We start from the raw sequence: 24,294 nt of genomic DNA, 5'->3' as shown, positions 1-24,294 counted from the left end.
TCCGGGGTTCCTAGTAAATCGTATAGCTTAGAAGGCTTATTTGCTCTGATGTGATTATTTTAATGTTTATGAATAAGGTATTTAGGATTATGTATGGGTGTGGTATCCATGGAGTCATAAAGATTATAGCCTTGATGTTATCATCTGACATAAAATAAATTAGAAATATTCTGCACTATTTCTAGGTCACTAATCAAATAAGCATAAGCATAATACATCTACGTAAATAAATCAATTAAATAGCAAAATAATGCATACAGTTAAAAAAATGCAAATAGAGGCATTTTAACTAGTAGACTTTTGAAACTCATTCTACTTTTTTATCTATCTGTTTTATATTTTAATATCTTTTTTTGTGTGTATGTGTGGTCTACAGAGAAAATTGTGTCTCAGGTCAGTTGTTTAAAAAAAAGTAACACTATTTTAAGGACCAATTCTCACTATTAACAAGCATGCAAATTATGTTGGTTATTTATTAGTAATTACAAAGCATACATTAATGCCTCATTCTGCATAACCATATTTTAGATTCTTAAATCCTGCCCCATACCTAAATTTACAGTATTAAGGTACAGCAATTAGGTGTGGGGCAGTCGTGACCTAATGGATAGAGAGTCGGGCTTGAAACCCAAAGGTCGTGGGTTCGAGTCTCAGGTCCGGCAGGGATTGTAGGTGGGGGGGAGGGAATGTCCAGCGCTCTCTCCACCCTCAATACCACGACTGAGGTGCCCTTGAGCAAGGCACTGAACCCCCAACTGCTCCCCGGGCGCCGCAGCATAAATGGCTGCCCACTGCTCCGGGTGTGTGTTCACTTTGGATGGGTTAAATGCAGAGCACAAATTCCGAGTATGGGTTACCATACTTGGCCACATGTCACTTCACTTCAAATTAGGTGTTTATTGAGGCAAGACATTTGTAGGACATTAAATCTAAACTTTTGTCAATTTTAGCTTTTTTAGACCATTAAAGGATTATTCATACAAATATAACATTTCACCCTTATTAATATTTCCTATCAAATCAAATTCAGGAAGCAACACCCCAAATATTTTTTAGCATTGCATAGACCAAAATGTTTTCATTTAGAAAACACCAGGACTTAAAACATAAAACATGTATAGTTTCAGAGTACGTCGCTGCAGGGAAGCCATATCAAATCAGTCTAAAATGAATAAGTGGGTCCTATGATAACTGATGATAAACATTAGGTCGCCCTGGCTGGAGCAGACATGAAGTCAGAGCATGTCTGGGGGAATACGTAAAGATAAATTACGTAATGCTGACCGGTTTTCTTATTTATTTTTATTTTTTATTCCCACTATATAAGCATTTTTCCCTCTCACGCTACATAATCTCACATTTATCCATCACACTCTCCTTCTGTCTTCCACTCATTGTGTGCATTTAATCCAGTATTTAGGTATTTAAAGCAGGATGTTTTCTGTTCTTAAACTGCTTAAAAACTTTATGATATAACAGGTTTTGTGTTCTGCTCAGTCTCTTCACCTGTTGAAATCACAGCATGTGCACTCTAAACAAAAATGGTGCTAAATAGCACTAAAAGTGGTTCACTGCATGGGGAATTTTATGTGCTATGCTATATAGCACATATCTTTCAAGGTGTTATGCAGAACCATAAGAGAGACCTCATTGTCCTCCTTAGATTTCAGATATGTAACTCCACTCTCATATGTTTGCTATTAATGGGAATTTACTACAATGGACCCTTTTCACAAGACTGTGATGACGTGTATCAATGGTCAGACTTACATGTAAAATAAACAAGCTTATTTGCAAGCGAGTGTGCGGTTGTATGTCCTCTCTCCCCAAAAAAGGGATGGTAAATTTGGCATTGTTCACTCTTCTGACTGCCGTTATCAGTCTCTCTCAATTTATTTCCTTTGATTGAAAGTCATGAAAACACTATCGTGGAGTTTTTTTCTTTTGCTATTTGAGCAAATGGAAATGCTAAATATATTTTTGTGGTACTCTCCTATTTCACTGTTCTCAAAGTTTACCCAAATGACGACTTCCGCTGCTGAGAAACACAAAAATGTGAAAAGGTCTATGACAGTGATACTCCGGGTTAGAGCTAAACTCTGCAGGAAAGTGGATTTCGCGAGCCAGATTTGAGTATCCCAGGTCTATGGCAAAAGCTGTTTTGAATCACTTTTATGCTTTTCTGAGGTCAAAAAATCTTGCAAGGGCCGGGGCGCTGGAATAGTTCCTTATACGGAGGCCTTAGGGGCAAAAAGGGTGAGAACCATGTTATCCTCAGAAAATACACTGTATTTTAATGTCATTTTTTTATTCTTTATCTAAATAAACTAAGAGGCTAAGAGATAGTTAGAGAACCTTTAAAGAACTATACAGCGGCTTCACGGTTTCTTTGTATGGCAGTTGTGCTATATAGCACCTCAACCATCCCAAAGAACCATTGAAGAACCACTTTTTTTGTGCGTGTGGGAAGACTTTAGAGTCACAATTTGATAATAAATATAGTTTTATTTCTACTTCATCAAATGTTACCAATTTTTCCAATGCTGGAACTTTTCCCAAGACGAAGAACTGTGATTGCCTTCTAGAATCAATCGGACCTAAACCCCACTGTGATATTTACCACCAATAGACTCCTTAATACACTACCCAAAATGATAAACGCAACACTTTTGTTTTTGTCCCCATTTTTCATGAGCTGAACTCAAAGATCTAAGACTTTTTCTATGTACACAAAAGGCCTATTTCTCTCAAATATTGTTCACAAATCTGTCTAAATCTGTGTTAGTGAGCACTTCTCCTTTGCCGAGATAATCCATCCACCTCACAGGTGTGGCATATCAAGATGCTGATTAGACAGCATGATTATTGCACAGGTGTGCCTTAGGCTGGCCACAATAAAAGGCCACTGTAAAATGTGCAGTTACTGTATTGTATCTTCTGCATTTCAGTACAGTAACTGTTGCCATAGTTTACATCAGGTAATACTAACAGAGTGCACTCTTACACTTCACACGGAATACATTCGTACAAAAATAAATGTTCTGTATAAATTCAAATGCTCATATACGTTTTTTTGTGTACTATTGACTCCTCAACAAATATCAGATTTTTTTTATTATTTTTTATAAAACCTTAATTTCCATGGTTGACTGTCATGGTGAAAAAACAACTAAACATTTTGACCAGTGTGGCTCACACGATGACAAAAATGCTTTATATTTTGGTGGCCTTGGCCAAATTACTGATATAATAACTAGGTTTTGAAGCATGATTGAAATGTTTTGGGTGAGTAACTACATTTTGCAGTTGTGACAGTTGTGACATTTGCACTCACAGTTTAGAGAATGTTAAGACTGTTTCGAAAAAATGTGCCAAAGCAATTGACAAAAACTAAACTCTAAAGCCATGTGTATGAAGGCTTTTTAATTTTTTCACACTACTCGAGTGCCTTGGATTTATGAGTTTTACTGTAGTTTGTCATTGAGCTTACCTGTACATCCTTTGCTGTGTTCACTGCGGCTCCATATTGTCTGAAAGAGATCATTTGTTTAATAATGGGCTGCTTAGCAAACAAATCAGTCAAAAAATCATTTAAAAAGTTGCGAGACATTTAAAATTTACTTTTGAAATGCGTTGTATATATCAGTCCACAGAACTTTCTGACGCTTTAAAAGGTTCAAGGCTAATTAATTATCACATGATGATGTGACAAGGAGCTTATCAGCTTTAATTGTCTATTATTCTGTACTAAAGACAGTACAAAACCCAATCACTAGGGGAAGCTGTTGATCACTGAGAGCGAGATCATATATATAATATATATATAGCCATAACCAGATTGAGGATTTAATCTAAACTCACATAAATAGCAACATGCTTTATTTTCAGTTTGGTTACATGCAAAAAATTATAATAATTTAAATCAAGTCATGAATCACAATTAATCATTATTTATGGTTAAATCGTGCTTGTTATTATTCTATAGAAACATAACTTGCCATTTTTGGTCTCGCAAAAGACCAAAAGCTTGATATTAACTCCATAAAGCGCAGAAGAAACAGATGCAAACAGGTCATGGTAGTCAATGATGTTTTCTTTTATTTGTTACAGTATTGTAAATTGTACTTCATTCTCCAAAAATTCAGACCAGCCCCACCTGAGCAGAGGGGCGTGGCCTGTGGTATGTCAGTCAAAGGTGGGAGGGGTTTCAAGGCTCTTACACAGTTTAAAAATGAAACCATATCCATCCACTGCTCTCAATGACATCACACTGCAATCAGTGCAGAACCAAACCCAAAAGACCACCGTAACTAAAACCAGAAAACCGTTATGCTTTAAGCCGCATGAGTTTAACAAGCCTTCTGTTTCCCTTTAATCTCAATTACTCTTTATTCTGACATCAGTGATCCTACCTCTTGAGGCGTATACAAGTTCCACCGATATTTCCTGAACATGACAAATTTAACAGAATTAAGAAGTAAATTACTTAGTCATTTATTTATGGTCAAAATACATGTAGTGAAATGTTTCCTCAGACTCTCTGTGGAACGGGCTTGGGATTCGTTACTTCACTGGCGTACTCAGTAAAAAGCTGATGGTTGCAAAATGAACCAAAAACCATTAAACAGTTATAATACTTAATTATAAAAAGAAATGCCGGTATCACTTAACATAGCTTAAGTGAATCCAAACGAATTTGGCAGCAAATGATGAGGTTTAAAGTCAGACTGCACAAACCACGGATACACATGCATACTGTGCACATTCGCTAATGCATTCACACTCATGGTAATGGACATGTCCTGGGTAGGGGATGACAGTTTCCTGTTTGGAAGGGCTTGATGATGTGGCACGTTGTGATTGGCCATGAGGACTGGAGGAGGTAAAATAAAAAGTAGCCCCTATTTTGTTTCTTCCATTCTTTTTTGGCTCTCCCTAGTCCTCGCCTGCTTTCATCCCTCGCACAGACCCTTGGCTACGCATCTGAAAATAAAATAAAAAACACAGATTTAATAATCTGTTGCATGCAACTACCATTACGTTTGTGGTAAGATTTTTTTTTACAAGAAATTAAAAAGTTATTCAGTAAGGAGACATTAAACAAAATTGACAGTAAAGACATTTACAATGTTATAAAAGATTTCTATTTTTTTTTTCCAAGTTTTTTTTTTTCCCCTATTCAAAGTAAAAAAAATTGTGATTTTCCGCAAAAATATTAATCCGCAGCACATCGGTTTTTAACAAGTTTCAGTAACACTTTACAGTAAGGTTTCATTAGTCAATGTTAGTTCATGCATTAACTAAAATTAATTAACAATGAGCAGTAAATTTGTTAAAGCATTTCTGAATCTTTGATTAACATTAGCTAATAAAAATACAACTTTGTCAGTTCATGTTAGCACAAGTCTATTGAAAATTATTAACATACAACTTATAATTTGAATGTATTAGTAAATGTTGATATTAAGTGTCTTAGTTAACATGAACTAACAATTAAAAGTGCTTCTAATGTAGTTACCTAAAATTAAATGAGGAAACATTGTAAAGTGTTATAAAGCAAGCTAGAAAAAAAATAAATACATTATCAGTATAGAGAAAAGGAGAAATTACTGTATTTTTGATCAAATAAATGCAGCCTTCGTGAGCGCACAAGAGTCTAGCTTTATGTCACACAAAACTGGTAAGACCGTAATTGCAGGTATAAATAATCTCCATTAATCTTCTCCGTAATTTATAATGTCCTGCAGTCATTCTGCTGATGTGGGAAGAACTGCATTGCACGGTTTCTACAGAAACACACACCTGGTCCAGCTCCCTCTGTGTCTCTTCCTCCATCCTACGAATGTCATCCATAGTGAGGTCCACCCAGCGGTCCAGCCAACAAAAGAGCTGCCGATGGAAATTAGTGAAAAGCCTTTTCTCCTGCTACTCAAACACAGAGAGAGAGAGAGATGGGGGTTGACATTAGTACAACAGCATGAATAAAGACCTAACAAGAGCGGTCAAATCACCAAAATTATACAACACGGTTTGTTTGTTTTTTTAACACTATGCCAGCTTCTGTGGCTATTTTCATGGTGAGAAAATTTGGGTAAGACTTTAGTTTATGGACCAAGTCGCAATATTAATCAGTTGCTTATTAGTTACTAGCTTATTGCTTGTTTATTAGTACTTATAAAGCACATAATATGAACATACTGGTGGATCTTCTCCTTGTATTAAAAACTTTTTTGCCAGCCTGGAACGGTCCATTCAGCAGTAGGTATTAAAAAAATCTGGTTTCATGTAGTTTGTTCATACTTCACAGTATACAGATTCCATTTTGTTTGTTATTAATATAGGAATGAATTGCCTTTAGTTCCATAGGAGGTATAGTGCAAATTTTGAGGTCTGCTGATAAAGCCTCTTTTGTTGTCATTCAGCAGTGCCCAGGCATCCAACAAAACCAGATATTACATTTATGACCCTGTAGTCCCAGCAGTTTGTAAAAGTGCTGGGTGATCATTTTTTATGACACTGCTTGAAGACAGGACTTTGTAAATTGTAATAAGAACATTTAGGGCTGGGTATCGAGTTCAATACTTTTTAGGCACCGACCGAATTGCCTCGATACCACCGAGTATCGAAAAACGTCTTGTCGTTCGGTACCAAATTTCGATACCTAAGGGGTTAATCTCATCACCGTCAGTGAGCCAATAATCCTTTAGCAGTAGGTGTGTTTGACTAGAAGCGGCGCGGCGCTGATAGATCAGTGTTTGACATCCGCGAGAGCGTTTCGAAAGCGCACGGAGCAGCCCGCTCTCTATATCGCGCGGATTGTTTATTATACACAGACTGAAGCTCGCGTGACGCTCGCGGTCATTTCAGCGCCTGCCGCCTCACTAAATGAGGACATAAACACATGAACAACATCTCCAGAACTGCTGTGAGAGTCAATTAATGAGCATTTTACAGTTTGATTTGAGTAAAACTTGAGTCATATCATATACACACAGAACTGTAAAGGTATTCCCGGAAACTCGTAAAAATAAAAGTTCGGTTTCACTTGGAAGACACTGCGGCAGAAATATATTAATATTGTTCAGCAGACAGTACATACTGCTACTACTAGGCTACTATTAAAATTATTAAAACTTAATTTTTTTTTTTTTTTTTTGAAATTATCACACAACAGTTTTAATTTTAATAGTAAACCCCCTTTGTTTGCCAAAATAAATCAACTTTGATTTTCAATAATTTAAAGAAATTAAATTAATGTTTTATGTCTTCATTTGAAAACCAGATACAGAACACAGAATTTCTGAGGAAAAATAAAATTAGGCTTTCATTAGGCTATTTTAAGAAGAAATAAACTAAGTTGTTTTTATGAATTCAAATAATTTGACATACTACACCAGAAGTTAATAACAATAAAACATATTGTGAAAGAAAATAAAACACCCACTTATGAAAGTGGATGAAGATTTTAAATTTCTTGAAGTCTTTAACAACCTAGAAATGATGATGTGTTTTAAAATGAACACGCACTAATGTAAACGTAGCCTAACAGATGTGTAAACTGAAAACAATTTGAACTTTATTAAAATTATTTATTTATTGTGTTGGATAGATTTTGTTCCTTTGTGCAGTGGCTCAGGAGATGAGGCTTTGAGTCTGTATAAATATCAACATTAAAAAATATTTTTTTGAGATAATGTAATCTTATTAAAACTGATTTCATAAAACTGGTATCGAAAAAAGTATCGTTCAGGAACCGGTATCGAACTCGAGGTATCGGTATCGAAAAATTTTGAACGATACCCAGCCCTAAGAACATTTCTCTGTTGCATAGTCTTCATGTAATGCAATGCCAATATGATAGCATTTGTTTCTGATGTAAAAATTGAGCAGTTCAGGGATGGATTTTCCTCTTTTTTTTTGTGGTTTATGCAGATAATCCGCAAGTATCTATAGGGATATATCATGGAAACATTTCTCTGACTCCGATGAGCTGTTGGTGAAAGTCAACCAGTACAGTATAAAAGAGAAAGTTGAGCCTTTTTGTGCTGGTGCCATATTGAAGTCTTCTATGCTGATGGATCACCTTATGAATGAAGTTCTCCACACGTCCCTGCAGACCCCACCAGCGAAAATGAACCGTCACCAGCTTGTATGCGGTCATGTAGGGACAGTTACCATTATGAAGCTCTTTCTGCAAGAGACAGAGAGGGGTGGGTACTTGAGAAACAGATTTTGTAGATGATCACTCATTTGGATAGTTCAATACAATCAATAAGAACAGAAACAAAGCATACAAGACTGAATGACAACATTAGCTATGCCAGGCAAGAGAAATGTTGATTTCAATAATCTTCTTTCGATCTTAAAAGTATCAATAAAAAAATAGTTTACTGTAATTAAAAAGAAAAACTGTTACTCTACTACCATGTCAGCCACCACAGATATATTTGAGGCGAAAATCAAGTGGGGGGAGGAAAGAAAAAAAAAAAAAAAAAAAAACTAAACCATTAGTTATTTAACCAATAAAGACCCTTGTGGGATTACAAATTTAAGAATCTGTCTTAGATCTACTGATCCTATGTCCTTACAACGTATTTAACTTTCAGGTGATTTTATGCATTTAGCATTAATGGTAAAGATGATTACGTCAGATGAATGATTGTTAAACAAAGTTTGTAGCAAGAGGTTCCTGCCAGTTACTGTTCTCATTGTAAGTCAAATGAGCCAGCTGACGGAGACGCTCATCTTTTGTTTGTAATGGCTCTTGGTGCCCCTGCCCCCGTCTTTGAATAGTTATGCTGATTGGATTAGGACTGGATAAATGGGGCATGTTGCTATACCTGAATACTTAATTTGCATGCTTAAAGGTCATCACCCAGGTGCTTTGTCTCCATTCCTAAGCACTGCCCCCTAAATGCATATAAACTACAATGTAACACGGCCTTTGTTAGGCTTTTGATGACTGCAGCACGTTCTCAATAAAGAACTCTGCTGAAGATACCCAAGAGTCTCCTGGTCTTTGCTTCCGAGTTTCCAACACCCTGGAGCACAAAACCAATCTTAAGTGGCTGGGGTATATTTGTAGCAATAGCCAAAAATACATTGTATGGGTCAAAATTATAGATTTTTCCTTGTATTACAAAAATGATTGGGATATTAAGTAAAGATCATGTTCCATGAAGATATTTTGTAAATTTCAAGACTTAATTTTTAAGTTTTTTTAAGTTAACAAGTTTTTCAAATAGTTGTATCTCAGCCAAATATTGCCTGATCCCAACAAACCATACGTCAATGGAAAGCTTATTTATTCCAATGTCGAAAAATTGACACTTAAGACTGGTTTTGTGGTCCAGGGTCACATATACAGAAAAGATTTTTAAAGTTTACCTTTGATAAACAAAAATCTAACTAACTCAGGCATAAAGAAGGATTTTCACCAGTTAACAAATTTGTAGGATGCTGCAGTCACATTTTACAATTGTTCACTGAATTTGCACAGACAAAATCCAGTTATTTCAACAGAAACCCACACGATCTGGAATTTTGCATGAGGACAAAAGATTTCCCCACGTGGATTTGGTGTGAAAGTGAATTCTGTGTGTGCATCATACGTCACTCACTACACTATTGACAATGGGCAAAGGACCTTACTCCTTGCCAAATTCACCAAAATGTGACCACACCTATGGAACTGTGCGTTTCCTATAGATATGCAGCATTCATCAAGGCAGCTCGCTAAGGGTTAATAAAAGACCTGTTGGGTTTCAAAATGCATACATGGGAATATGGCATGGTTGTGTACCTTCCATTCAGGTCCCAGAGGCCCTCTGCCAGTTTTCTCCGAGTGGTAGATTGCAGGGTCCTCTTCTGGTTTATAGTCCTGACAGACGAATGAAACGGAGATGGAGGGATGAATGGGAGTGGATGAGGAAGGAAGAGGAGAAATAAAAAAGCAAAACAGTAGGTCAATAGAGGAATCTGTGCTTGTGATTTGATTTCAATCTGTAGGATTTTAATGAACTCAAAGTGGAAAATGAAGCAGAATAAGATTAAGACTGTATAGAGCGTCTTTAGCACTAATACAAATTCTGGATCTACAGTTTCACAGAAAGACAAAAATTAACTTTTCTAATTCAACTCACCAGATCATCCACCTGAGAGCGATCAGCTATATCGATTGGCACAATCTCAATATCCTCCCACTCCTCAGGGGGAAGACCATGAGGCTGCATGAGAGGAAGAATAGAGCATTAAAATAAAGGCGTAGTTTCAGTGGGATTTAAGGTCATTGCACACAGAGTCCGAAATTTTTGCACGCGTTTTTCAGTTTTGTATTCCCCATCCTATCAAAATGCATGCTACGGATGCGAAAATCGAACCTGATCCAAATTTTTTTGGACGAAAGTTTCGGAGGCAGTGTGCAAACGTGAGGTCGTATTTATTTTTTAACGTGTGAAAATTTCAGACTCAGTGTCCAGAGACCTTTAGTCTCAAATCGCCCTTTTCCTACAGCAGGATCAGATAACGTTTGTATGAACAAACAAGGCAAGTCAGACCTCTTTTCTATTCTTGCGTCAACCGTGAATAAAGCCTGTAATCAGTGACAATGGCTAAACTTGGTAATTAAAGACTGTGAAGTCCATAATACAGGAATGTCTTATCAAAATTACCATGTTCCTTAATAACAAAATCTAATTAATGCACAAGTTCATTCATCAACCATCCATCTTAATTAAGCAACAGCAGATTCTAATGCTTTATTAACGACTGCATTTGTGCTGCATGCATGAAAGTTATTTTGGCATCACTGTGTATTAACACTCACATTCTCAGTTGTTCCCGTGTCTGGTTTATGCCAGGTTTCAATCTTAATGAAAAAGTCATCCTTCATGTATTCATTCTGAAAAGCAAAAAGCACAAGGAAAGCTTTACAAACGGAATCCATTTTTAATAATGTTTAGATCAAAACAGTGAGACATGCAGACTAAACTCTGATTCAGCAAATACAACCTGTGAGCGGTCTAGAATGATCGGAGCGTGATGATTTCAAAAATACACTTACTGTAACGACTGCGGTGTTCCACGATCGATTCAGTCATGGGAATGAAGAGAACAATGATATTGATGATGAGAAAAGGGATTTTTGTTTTGTATAGATCAATAATTTAACAATGCATTAAATGCAAAAGAAAAGGGTAGAATTATACACTCATTCATATAATCATTTACTCACACATGCACATAATAATTAGCATTTACTAACTAGTGCGACAGTATGGGTAGGCGTTCCATGCCTTCTCATGAAAAACCAGGGCTCCTTCGGGAGCAAACATCTGAATAAAACCAGGAACCTTGCTGTAAGAGAAAATTAATATTCATAATATTACTGGTGAATAGAATAAAACAGAAGTCAACAAGGGCTGCATGCCATTAATTATAATACTCAGAAGACCAATTACACAAATGCTTGTCTTCTCTAACAATGTTTTTTTTATATTAGCTTGTATATTAGAATAATTTTATAAACTTCAATCGAAATGCAGCACGTTAAACGTATAAACAATGTCGAAAACAGTTGTGTTGCTTAATATTTCTGTGGAAACTGCGATACATATTTTTAGGATTCTTTGATGAACAAAGTAAAACAAAAACAGCATTTATTTGAAGTGGATCATTTTGTAACAATGTAGAAGTCTTTACTAATATGTCTGAACAATTCAATGAAAACCTAAACTTTTTCTTTAAAAAATAAATACAAATACTGACCCCAAGTTAACGGTAGTGTATATTTCAATAGAATAGTAACAGTAGATGTCGCTGCCAGAGTTTCCTATTACAACGGTTCTGCGATCACAGTCTTACTTACACATGCTCTCACCTGTGTATGTGGTAGATCTTGTGGGTGTACTGGCCCTTCTCTCCATCTTTCTCGTAAGGTTCATTTCGGAGGACCTCGATGCCTTCTCCTCCCCCTGTGTTGTTCTTACTGGCCTCTGCAACCGAGTACAGTTGGCCAACCTGGTACTGAGAGAGGGGCGAGGGAGTGTTACATAAATAACTCATGGCAACTGTCCACAGCACAATAGAAACAAACAATGTAATGCAGAAGAGGTGCTGCTGACTCCATTATAGTGAAGGGAGCTGTCTAAATATTTGCTTAAGCAGGAACACAGATCCCCATTGAGCACTGAAGACACAGCAGCCGGTTACTGTAGAAGCAGTGACCCTTACCTCTTCTACCGAACACGGCAACAGCACCTGGCTGAAAAGAGAAGTAAACAGAGGTTAAAAGCAGCTCTGAAGCATTATTTCTCTCAGATCATGGGCACTGCATCACGCCGCGCCTGTATAACGGGCGTGTCGTTAGCTGGCCCCGCTTTATTTTCCAATAAACCGGCACTTTAACACTCAGCGGAGTCTGAACTCAATATATTACTCGTATTAAACACTCATCCTATCATGCGCTGATGAATAGCGGCGTTGGTGGAGACGCGGTCCATTAAACACACTATAATGCTGTATCAGGCAGGCTAAGCGGCTAGCGCCCGTCCAAATCACGGGCTTAAAACCATCCGTTTATTATGCCATATGGAAAATTGCTTAAAATACGGCAGTCCGGACTGTAAAACATAGCGCAACTGAAGCCAGTTAATGTAAACAGTAAAAGCCACTCACTATTGCTTGATGAGTACCATCCCGACTCTGGACAGAACGGTGCACTCAACAACAGACTGCGGTCGCCGGAAGTGAGCCCCGCGCGTCAGCAGCGGAGAGGGGCGTGAGGAGGACACTCTGGGGTCTGAGCAGGGAGACCATGATGGGAAGGGAATTTCGTGGGATAGTCATGACACTATCTTGTGTTGCATTCTTTGTGCATATCGCCACCTACTTTTGCTGTTATGCAGTCATGATTTGTTTATAATCAGTTTTTCCCTCTTGCCTCTCTCACATATCCATCCATATATTATATAATTATTTGATGCTCCATCCCATTCCATCTCCGAAAGTCCCACCTGGCGTTGCGTGTTTAGCTCCTCCAGATTGGCCCCTAAAATCTGGAATAGCCTACAACAGGGTTCCTCAAATCTTGCCCTGGAGGTCCAATCTGCTGCAGATTTTAGCTCCAACCCTGATCAAACTCACCTACCTGTGATTTTCTAATAATCTTGAAGACTGATTAGCATGCTTAGGTGTGTTTGATTAGGGTTAGAGCTAAACTCTGCAGGAGTGGGTCAGATTTGAGGATGCCTGGCCTAGAGCAGTGGTTCCCAAACTTGTCCTGGAGGACCCCCTGCCCTGCACATTTTGTATGTCTCCCTAATCAGACACGCCCAATTTACACATACATACAAACATACCTGGGGCCTCCAGTACAGGTTTGGGAACCACTGGCCTAGAGCAGGGGTAGGCAACGTTGGTCCTGGAGTGCCGATGTCCTGCAGAGTTTAGCTCCAACCCTGAAAAAAAAAAACCCTCACCTGCCTGGTTCAGGTGTGTTTGATTATGAATGAATGAATGAATGATGCATTTATATAGCGCTTTATTGTGTATTGCTGTACACCCAAAGCGCTTTACAATCATGTGTGTGGGGGGGGGTCTCTCCTCAACCACCACCAGTGTGCAGCATCCACTTGGATGATGCGACGGTAGCCACACTACAACGGCGCCAGTGCGCTCACCACACACCAGCTACAGGTGGAGAGGAGAGAGAGTCATAGAGCCAATCAAGTGTATGGGGATTATTAGGAGGCCATGGTAGAGGCCAGTAGAGGTAATTTGGCCAGGACAGGATTATGGTTTGATTAGCTAAACTCTGCAGGACAGCAGCACTCCAGGACCACGCCTACCCCTGTCCTAGAGCAGAGGTGTCAAACTCAGTTCCTGGAGGCCCGCAGCCCTGCAGAGTTTGGCTCTAACCTTAATCAAACACACTAACCATGTAGTTTTCAAATAAACTTGAAGGGGAAAGGAAAGGGGTGTGTGGCCAAGTATGGTGACCCATACTCATAATTTATGCTCTGCATTTAACCCGTGCAAGTGTACACACAGTAGTGAACATACACCCGGAGCAGTGGGCAGCCAATGCTGCAGTGCCCGGGGAGCAGTTACGTTATTCACTCCCCCCACCTACAATCCCAGCCAGACCTGAGACTTGAACCCACAACCTTTGAGTTACAAGTCCAACTCTCTATCCATTAGTCCACGACTGCCAAGGACTTGATTAGCTGGATCAGATGCGTTTAATTAGGGTTGCATCTAAACTCTGCACGGCTCCGGCCATCCAGGAACTGAGTTTGACACCCCTGGCTAGAGCATCCTTATTCTATATTAAATCCTTTCACTTAATCCAGTGCAGTGGTTCTCAAACCTGTCCTGGAGTACCCCCAGCCCTGTCTCCCTCATCTATCACACCTGATTCAACTCATCAGCTCATTCGTGGAGACTGCAAGACCTGAAGTGGGTGTGTCAGATATAGGAAGACATTCAAAATGTGCAGTGCTGGGGGTACTTCATGGAGAGGTTTGAGAACCACTGCAGTAGTATATATGTACTTTATTAATATTCTGTATCCTACCCTATCTCTATTAAAATCCATGGCGCTATCTGTCATTAATTAAACATTAGAGAGGATTCTTCTGTTTCCTTAGTAATATCGCCCTCCTCAATCTTTCTTCATTTACTTCTACCCTGAGGAAAATAATAACAGTTTACATTTTCTGGTCTTGGCTGGTTTAGGATGATCTGCAAGCCTGAAAAATGTTCCTTCAAATCTTTGTCCTAGATCAGTGGTCTCAAACTCAGTTCCTGGAGGGCCACAGCTCTGCACAGTTGAGCTTCAACCAGCTCCAAATTACACCTGCTTGGAATTTTCTAATGATCCTGAAGACATTGATTAGATGGATCAGGTGTGTTTGATTAGGGTTGGAGCTAAACTGTGCAGAGCTGTGGCCCTCCAAGAATTGAGTTTGAGACCAATGTCCTAGATAGATCCGTGGTTCCCAGCCATGTTCCTGGAGGCTCCCATACACTGCATGTTTCCATGTCTCCTTAATCAAACACACCTGATTCAGATCATCAGCTCATTAGTAGAGATTCCAAGACCTGAAATGGGTGTGTCAGACAAAGGAGAGATGCAAAATGTGCAGTGTTGGGGGGCCTCCAGGAAAGTGGTTGGGAACCACTTTAGATGGATGGATGGACGGACGGACGGACGGACGGATAGATAGATAGATAGATAGATAGATAGATAGATAGAGGGACGGACGGACAGATGGACAGACAGATATATAGATGGACGGATGGACGGATGGATAGATAGATAGATAGATAGATAGATAGATAGATAGATAGATAGATAGATAGATAGATAGATAGATAGATAGATGGATGGATGGATGGACGGACGGACGGACGGATGGATGGATGGCTGGACGGACGGATGGACGGATAGATAGACGGATGGATGGATGGATGGATGGGTGGACGAACAGATAGATAGATAGAGAGATAGATAGAGATCGATAGACGGATGGATGGATGGATAGACGCATAGATAGATAGAGAGATAGAGATCGATAAACGGACGGATGGATGGATAGACGCATAGATAGACGCATAGATAGATAGATAGATAGATAGTTCATGCAATCCAGAATGACAGCACAGCTGAAAGGTGTGTTTGAGGCGTGTGAAAAGGCTTTTACAATAGCTTGAAACAGATATAACAGATATTTTCAATAATAAAAATAAACAAGCAAGCCCAGCCTATGTGAGAAAAAGTAACACAAAAGTAATTTAACTTACTTTAACTGTAATCCAATTTGTCACTTTTTAGGGAGTAACACAATATTTCAATACCTTACATTTAAAGGTATCTTTCCTTTTTGAGAGATTACTTTTATGCCACAGATATATAGCTATATGAATGTCTTTTTTCTCAATTTAATTTTGAATTTTGTTTGTTTCAATGAAAAGTTTGTTTGTAATCCCGCTTTTGTAATTGATAATAGTGCATATAATAGTCTCAGTACAAAGCAGGAGCGGTCATACCAGCCGATCACGATCAGCGGGACTCCAGTGGAGAGAGTGGACAGCTTCAGATACCTGGGTGTTCACATCACGCAGGACTTGACTTGGTCCTGTCATACCAGCACCCTGGTGAAGAAGGCCAGGCAGCGTCTGTACCATCTGAGACGCTTAAGGGACTTTAGACTTCCCTCTCGGGTGCTTAAGACTTTTTACACCTGCACCATCGAGAGCGTCCTGACGGGCAGCATCACTTGCTGGTTCGGGAACTGCACTATGCAGGACAGACGAGCCCTCCAGAGGGTGGTGCGTTCAGCGGAACGTACCATCCACACCGAGCTCCCTGACCTGCAGGAGATCTACAGCAAGCGGTGCCTGACCAGGGCCAGGAAGATAGTGAAGGACCTCAGCCATCCCAACAATGGACTCTTTTCTCTGCTGCGTTCAGGGAGGCGCTTCCGCTCCATGAAGGCGAACACAGAGAGAATGAGGAGGAGCTTCTTCCCGCAGGCCATTCGGAGTCTTAACCACTCTCCACTATAATCACATCACCCCACACTTCCACTTTGCACATTTTCATTACAATCTGCACTAATTTGTAGAAGGTTACGTAAGGATAAATGAGTAGGACTTACATACCATTTGTCTTTTGTCTTTAGTATTCCTTTTACTCACTTATACACTTTACTGCACTGCACAGCACACGGACACTTTATCACTGACATACACTTTACTTTTTATAGAATCTATATAGAATCATATTCTATTTTTATTCTCATATCTATTTGTTATTTTATTTTATTGCTAGTTTATTTCTATATATATATATATATATATATATATATATATATATATATATGTTTACTGTACTTTTTCTATTTGTATTTTTGTAAACTTGAGGTTTTTCTTAATTTTGTTGGACAATTTGTTGGACAGTCGTACAATACATTTCACTACATGTCGTACTATGTATGTATATGTATGTGACAAATAAAATTTGAATTTGATATAGGCCCGGTTTCACAGACAGGGTTTACCAGGATTAAGCCATAGTTTAATTACGACATTTAAGTCATTTTTATAAACATGCCTTAGAAAAAGCATTACTGGTGTTCATCTTAAGACAAAACAAAAGCACTGACATGGTTTATGATCAGTCAGTGCAAGTTTCTTTCAGTTGAAACAGTTCAGATTTACATTTTAGTCTAGGACTAGGCTTAAGCCTTGTCTGTGAACCCGGGGGTAAATCTCCCAATGAAATCTTAAAGGGTAGTTTGGCCATTCTGTTCATTTATGCAACTCTTATTTAATTACAAATCTATATTTCAAAGAATGTTGGTAAACAATCACTTTTGTGACTTCCAAAATGAAACTCATACAGGTTTGTAATGACATGAGGATGAGTAAATGATCACAGATTTATTATTTTTTGGGGTAAACTGTCCCTTTAAGATAAATAAAAATATAAGGTGAGTCTGATTAACTTGCTACTTACAATACTGTATTTAGTTCATTTTAATAGTTTCTGTTTGGTTTGTTTTTTACTAAACCCAGACTGCTGTAACCACACTTTGGCATCAGTACAATTATTTTACCTTCATGTTATGTAATCCACAGATAGACACATTTATACATTTCACTGTTCAGTAATAATCAAGTAAGTAATCATTGACAGAATTGAAAATGGAGTTACAGTATCTTAGGCAAGTCAATCAGTGTTAGGCATGCATACATTTAAGAACATTAAGTAAGAAACATCTTAACATTTGTTACATTTTTAATAATTTATTGAGAATGTTCAGAGTCTTGAACAAAAAACACTTCATATAGAATATGACACAACATTAATGCCTACAATTGGAATGCACACAGATTCACAATTCCACATGTCAACAGTCAGCATGCTGAACACTTTCTATTTATTTCATTAAGTGCAGATAATACATGAAATACCATTAGCAGTCTTATACGTGTATACATTAGCATTTCTTATAACATGTGGCAGAACAGATATATCTAACAAAAATACATTTTATATGCAATCTTTCAAATGTAAATTTGAATGTTCAGCTGCAATCTTTGAACAATATTATAATCTTCTCCACAAAAACAAAATGCAGCATACAATGCACTAGAGATTCAGCAGTGGTGGTCCACAGCAACATTCAAAAAGAAATGGTCCAAAAATTCTTAAACAATAAATGATGTAACTGGAATTAAGAAGAAAACCTGAACAAAATCAATTACATTGCCCATATCATACCTAATCCACCTCCTGAATAGTTGGCCCCTGAGCACTGGCCCCTGAATTGCCACGTGTCTGAGCTCCACAGCCTCCAGCTGGCATCCCTCCCTGATATAACTTGGTGATGACTGGGTTGCAGATCTTCTCCAGCTCCTTAAGCTTATGATCATACTCTTCTTTTTTAGCCAGCTGGTCGTTCTCTAGCCAGCTGACAGCCTCGTTACATTTCTCAATAACTTTCTTCTTGTCGTCCTCACTGACCTTTCCTTTCAGGTTCTCATCATCCACACTGCTCTTCGTGTTGAAGGCTTAAGACTCCAAGGCATTTTTGGCAGAAATCCTCTCTCTTTGCTGATCATCTTCAGCTTTGTATTTGTTTGCTCCCTGCACCATCCTCTCAATCTCCTCTTTACTCAGTCTGCCCTTGTCATTGGTGATGGTGATCTTGTTCTCTTTTCCAGTGTTTTTGTCCACCGCGGACACATTTAGGATTCCGTTGGCATCGATGTCAAAGGTCACTTCGATCTGCGGGATCAGGACACCGGGTTGTCTGAGTAGGTGGTGAAGATCTGGGTCTGTTTGGTGGGGATGGTGGTGTTGCGTTTGATGAGGGCCGTCATGACTCCACCTGCTGTCTCAATGCCCAAGGATAGTGGAGCCACATCCAGAAGCAACAAGTCTTCAAATTCAAATTTTATTTGTCACATACATATACATACATAGTACGACATGTAGTGAAATGTATTGTACGACTGTCCAACAAATTGTCCAACAAATTTAAGAAAAACCTCAAGTTTACAAAAATACAAATAGAAAAAGTACAGTAAACATATATACAGAAATAAACTAGCAATAAAATTAAATAAAAAATAGATATGAGAATAAAAATAGATATGAAGAATAAAAAATAGAATATGATTCTATATAGATTCTATAAAAAGTAAAGTGTATGTCAGTGATAAAGTGTCCGTGTGCTGTGCAGTGCAGTAAAGTGTATAAGTGAGTAAAAGGATACTAAAGACAAAAGACAAATGGTATGTAAATCCCACTCATTTATCCTTACGTAACCTTCTACACATTAGTGCAGATTGTATTTGAAAATGTGCAAAGTGGAAGTGTGGGGTGTGCTTAGAGTGGAGAGAGGTTAAGACTCCGAATGGCCTGCGGGAAGAAGCTCCTCCTCATTCTCTCTGTGTTCGCCTTCATGGAGCGGAAGCGTCTCCCTGAACGCAGCAGAGAAAAGAGTCCATTGTTGGGATGGCTGAGGTCCTTCACTATCTTCCTGGCCCTGGTCAGGCACCGCTTGCTGTAGATCTCCTGCAGGTCAGGGAGCTCGGTGTGAATGGTACGTTCCGCTGAACGCACCACCCTCTGGAGGGCTCGTCTGTCCTGCATAGTGCAGTTCCCGAACCAGGAAGTGATGCTGCCCGGACATTGTCTTGGACATTTCCAGATGTGTCTCCCATGAGGATGGCGGCTTGAACCGCAGCACCATAAGCCACTGCCTCGTCTGGGTTGATGCTCTTGTTCAAGTCTCTGCCGTTGAAGAAATCCTGCAGAAGCTTCTGGATCTTTGGGATTCTTGTTGATCCTCCAACCAACACAATGTCATTGATCTGAGACTTGTCCATCTTGGCATCTCTCAGGGCTTTTTCCACAGGCTCAAGTGTTCCTCTGAAGAGGTCTGAGCACATCCCTTCAAAGCACGCTCTGGTGATGGACGTGTAGAAGTCGATGCCCTCGTACAGTGAGTCGATCTCAATGCTGGCCTGAGAGCTGGAAGAGAGGGTTCTCTTGGCTCGCTCACATGCTGTCCGCAGCCTCCTCAGGGCCCTCTTGTTCTGACTGATGTCCTTCTTGTGCTTCCTCTTGAATTCTTCAACAAAGTGATTCACCATGCGGTTGTCAAAGTCCTCCCCACCCAGGTGAGTGTCTCCAGCTGTGGCCTTCACCTCAAAGATGCCGTCTTCAATGGTCAGGATGGACACATCGAAGGTGCCTCCACCCAGGTCAAAGATCAGGACATTGCGATCTGAAGCTTTGCCTTTGTCAAGGCCGTAGGCAATGGCAGCAGCTGTGGGCTCGTTGATGATTCTCAGGACATTCAGTCCAGCGATTACTCCAGTGTCTTTAGTTGCTTGCCTCTGGGAGTCATTGAAATAGGCAGGAACTGTGATAACTGCATTTGTCACCTTCTGCCCCAGATAATCTTCAGCAATCTCCTTCATCTTCACCAGGACCATAGAGGAAATCTGGTAAAATGTCTTGTTTTCTCCTTTGTATTCAGCTTGAACTTTCGGGTTTCCTCCATCACTGACGACTTGGAAAGACCAGTGCTTCATGTCAGACTGCACAACTTGTCATCAAACTTTCTGCCGATCAGCCTCTTGGCGTCAAACACGGTGTTGTTGGGGTTCATGGCCACCTGGTTTTTAACTGCATCTCCAATGAGCCTCTCAGTGTCCGTGAAGGCAACATAGCTGGGTGTTGTTCTGTTTCCCTGGTCATTGGCGATGATCTCCACTTTTCCATGCTGAAACACCCCCACACAGGAGTAGGTGGTGCCCAGGTCAATCCCAACAGCAACTCCTTTTGCAGCTGACATCTTTTTCACAGGTTGGTAACAGCTAACTATAAGAAAATGGAAAACGTGTAAACATTTATTATTAAATAAAACATTTATACATTGTACAAAAAATTAAATTATATGAAATTACTAAATAAAAATATAAAAGAGGAAGGTCTAAGGAAGGTTCCAGACAGGTTTATTAATACCTGTACATATGAAAACGCTAGTTATCTTTATAGTTACCCCATTTAATCCCACTGGTCACAATAGTGACCGTAAAGAAGTTTTTCATTTATAAAGCTCTAAAAAATCTTACTGACTGGTGTTTTAGTGCATTTTCTGCAAATATGTAAAAAATAAAGGGTCTCAATTAAATATGTGCAGTTCTCACGTTTAGTGCAAATTGTCACATGACCAGAGCAGTTTACTTCCTGTTTGCACCTTGAGCAGATGATGGCTGCATCAAAGCTCCAAAATGAACGGCTAGTAATGTATGTCAACATAAAGATATAACAAAGTTTTTGGTACACATTATCTTTAAGGTGTCTAGTATTAATATGTGATCCTGGACCACAAAACCAGTCTTAAGTCGTTGTGGTATATTTGTAGGAATAGCCAAAAATACATTGTATGGGTCAAAATTATAAATTTTTCTTTTATGCCAAAAATCCTTAGGATATTAAATAAAGATCATGTTCAATGAAGATATTTAGTAAATTTCCTACCGTAAATATATTTAAACTTAATTTTTGTTTAGTAATATGCAATGCTAAGAACTTAATTTGGGCAACTTTAAAGGCGATTTTCTCAATATTTAGATTTTTTTGCACCCTCAGATTCCAGATTTTCAAATAGTTGTGTCGGCCAAATATCCTAACAAACCATGCATTAATGGAAAGCTTATTTATTCAGCTTTCAGATGATGTATAAATCTCAAATTAAAAAAATGGACACTTATACCAGTCACCAGTCAATTTGTGGTCCAGGGTCTCATATATGAATTCACAATTATTCAGTTTTTTTGAGTGTGGACACAGAATGAGTAAATGTTGATGGCAACAATAGTGACCGGTGAGATAAAAAACTTTTTTTTTTTTTGTGTCTTAGTATACCTATTCAGTTTTTTTTTAAAGTTTTTTTTATGTATAATATTAACCGTAGAATGTGATGAAACAGTTTAAAATTGGTTAATAACTGGGCTGAGATATATAAGAATTTTGGTGACTACAGAAATAATTTAATTTCAGTATACACATTATCCCACCGGTCACAATTGTGACCAACCATAAAACACTTTTCCATTAAAAATTAAAAAAATGTATATTGATTATTTCAAGGAGTTACGAATGACACATAATTTTAATATTTTCATGTCTGAGAAAAATACTGTGATTAGGTTTACTGATTACACTTAATAGTAATTTAATTAATAAAGAAAAACTAAGCAAGAATGATATAGAAATATGCTTACCTTAAAATGATGTAGTAGTAGAGCTGTAGCTTCTTCAGCAGATTTTTATTTTTATTTCCTCAGAGAAAGTCGTTGTCAGTTTCGCTTTTCTCCCAGTATTTGTAGTTGGTCCAGAAACAATGATGCTGCTGTTTAAATACAGAAGTCGGTCTCATTCTTTCACATTCTAAACAATTCTCGAAAGCTCGATCAAAACACAGAAAGTTCCGCCCATAGTTCCTGTCTTTAAAATAAATAAATAAAAGTTTACTTGTACGTAGGCTGCATTCAGTCATCTACTTAATCTGTAACTTAAACACAGATTGGATCTATTTATGACAGTCAATTTTACAACGCCATTTAAAAAAAATATTTAAAATAAATAACAAAACACTGTATAATATTTGATGATTGTTATTGCCATTTCATTGCTGGATTTTTTTTTAATTTTCCAGCATAATGAATTTCCCAGGTATAATTAATTTACATATCTTTATTATCATCCAGAGGCAGAGCATCAATGATATGCCTGGAATGACTGACTGATTCATAAATCTCTTTCATAAACACTGATGTGAGTCAAACGTGCTTACAACATAAATAAATTAAGAACAAATGTATTCATGAAAGCTATTGTTTGCCTAGTTTGTTGTTATATTCTTAAGGGTTAACTTGTTTTGTTAAGCACTAAAGGCACGTGAACGAGAGACAATGGTTTCTTTTGTCACATGCACCTGTCTGTTCATAAAACCGCAAGAGAATATTTACCATTAGAAAAAATTATTTCTTGTAATTTCACAACTTCAAACAGCATACATAGCCATGTTTATATTAGAGATAACGGCCTTGTAAATCTTGCAAAGTTTTTCTAGGACATTTCAAATGATGTGATAAATATTTATACAAAAAAAAAAGTTTTAAATAGTTAATGGGATCTCTTGCTTTATATATTAAGAATGTCTGATTACAGACAACAACCTCTCAATTCAATTTGTTAAAGAAGTCTGATAGCATGTATTGCCATGGTTGGTACTTTAAGATCTGGTATGCCGCATAATACAGTTAAAAACTAAAATCTATTAAAACAAATCTATTAAATTTTACCTGCAAATAATCCTCATAAAATTCAGTACCCAATATGATTTATAACAGCTGTGCTCATTTATTGCATGTAAATGCTGTTTCACTGTTCAACTCATTCTTGCTCTGGATCTGGTCATTATGAGTGAAAGGCACACTTACTGCTTATAGACAGCATGCATATTAACAGTGATTGTAAGCAGCCAACTTCACACTTTCCAAAAAGATCAAAAGTGATTTGTAAAAAACAACAACAACAATAATAATCAGGTTTTATTTCCAAAGTAATTCTAATATTTAAGAATGCACTTGCATAGGTATTCTTCTCATTAAGACTGCTTAGAGGTTGAAACAATAATAAATTAAAATATTTAAAGAAAATGTTACAGATTGTCTCATAAATATAAAAAAGAGGCTATGGCTTATATCATGTCTTTTGCTAGAAACATTCTTTATGTTTAACACTGAATGCACACCACATTAAAGTTACAAAGCCCTGCTGATCTCTGATGACAACAAGCGCATCATCATAACCTATAGCCTACCTAAAGATGGTATTCTGTGGGAAAGTAGTGGCCTTTTTTAATTCTACTCTGCCGGGAGACTGCTATGTTTACTGTGTGAGGAGAAGAAAGTGTTCTTTAAGCAGAGTCAGCGTACTTAAAACTAATGAATGTTTATTTGTGCTTAATTGCCCTTTAGAGCTCAAATTCCCAACCTCTCTGATGTAAACAAAAATAAACAGAATATTCTATTGACGTTTCCCTGCAAACTCTCCATGGGTACACAGTAACACACGCTCTGAATACACACAATGTAAAAGGGGGAGTGGGATGCACCATAGGGTAAAAAAAGTCTGTTGCAGGACAGAGATTTTAGAATCAAATGAATCAAATATTCTATAAACGAATCACAAAAGTACAT

At 38.1% G+C, this 24,294-nt stretch overlaps 1 protein-coding gene and 1 pseudogene across 2 annotated transcripts; both read right to left on the bottom strand.

The window, feature by feature from the left end:
* Positions 1-4,073: 4,073 nt before the first annotated feature.
* Positions 4,074-12,742, bottom strand: LOC306848341 (phosphatidylinositol transfer protein beta isoform-like). Its single transcript, XM_079382828.1, has 11 exons — positions 12,676-12,742; positions 12,232-12,262; positions 11,879-12,024; positions 11,264-11,355; positions 11,063-11,070; positions 10,826-10,900; positions 10,143-10,226; positions 9,803-9,880; positions 8,084-8,191; positions 5,803-5,925; positions 4,074-4,983 (listed from the first exon to the last, which is right to left on the bottom strand). The coding sequence occupies exons 1-11, from the start codon at positions 12,693-12,695 to the stop codon at positions 4,936-4,938; spliced, it is 813 nt and encodes a 270-aa protein (XP_079238954.1). The 5' UTR covers positions 12,696-12,742; the 3' UTR covers positions 4,074-4,935.
* A 5,547-nt stretch (positions 12,743-18,289) lies between these two features.
* On the bottom strand, positions 18,290-20,876 carry LOC306848548 (heat shock 70 kDa protein-like; annotated as a pseudogene). Its single transcript has 2 exons — positions 19,708-20,876; positions 18,290-18,948 (listed from the first exon to the last, which is right to left on the bottom strand). The product of its transcript is annotated as a heat shock 70 kDa protein-like (transcript).
* Between the last annotated feature and the right edge of the window lie 3,418 nt (positions 20,877-24,294).

Source organism: Barbus barbus, assembly GCF_936440315.1.
Source record: "Barbus barbus genome assembly, chromosome: 3".
Lineage (NCBI taxonomy): Eukaryota > Metazoa > Chordata > Actinopteri > Cypriniformes > Cyprinidae > Barbus > Barbus barbus.
This window is presented reverse-complemented; position numbering and strand designations above follow the sequence as displayed.

Coding starts and splice junctions, on each gene's coding strand:
- LOC306848341 (XM_079382828.1), bottom strand. CDS start 12,695: ATGGTACTCATCAAGCAATA. Junction 10,227..10,825: donor ACACGGGAACAACTGAGAAT/GTGAGTGTTAAT, acceptor CCTCTCATGCAG/CCTCATGGTCTTCCCCCTGA. Junction 8,192..9,802: donor CTCTGGGACCTGAATGGAAG/GTACACAACCAT, acceptor TGTCTCTTGCAG/AAAGAGCTTCATAATGGTAA.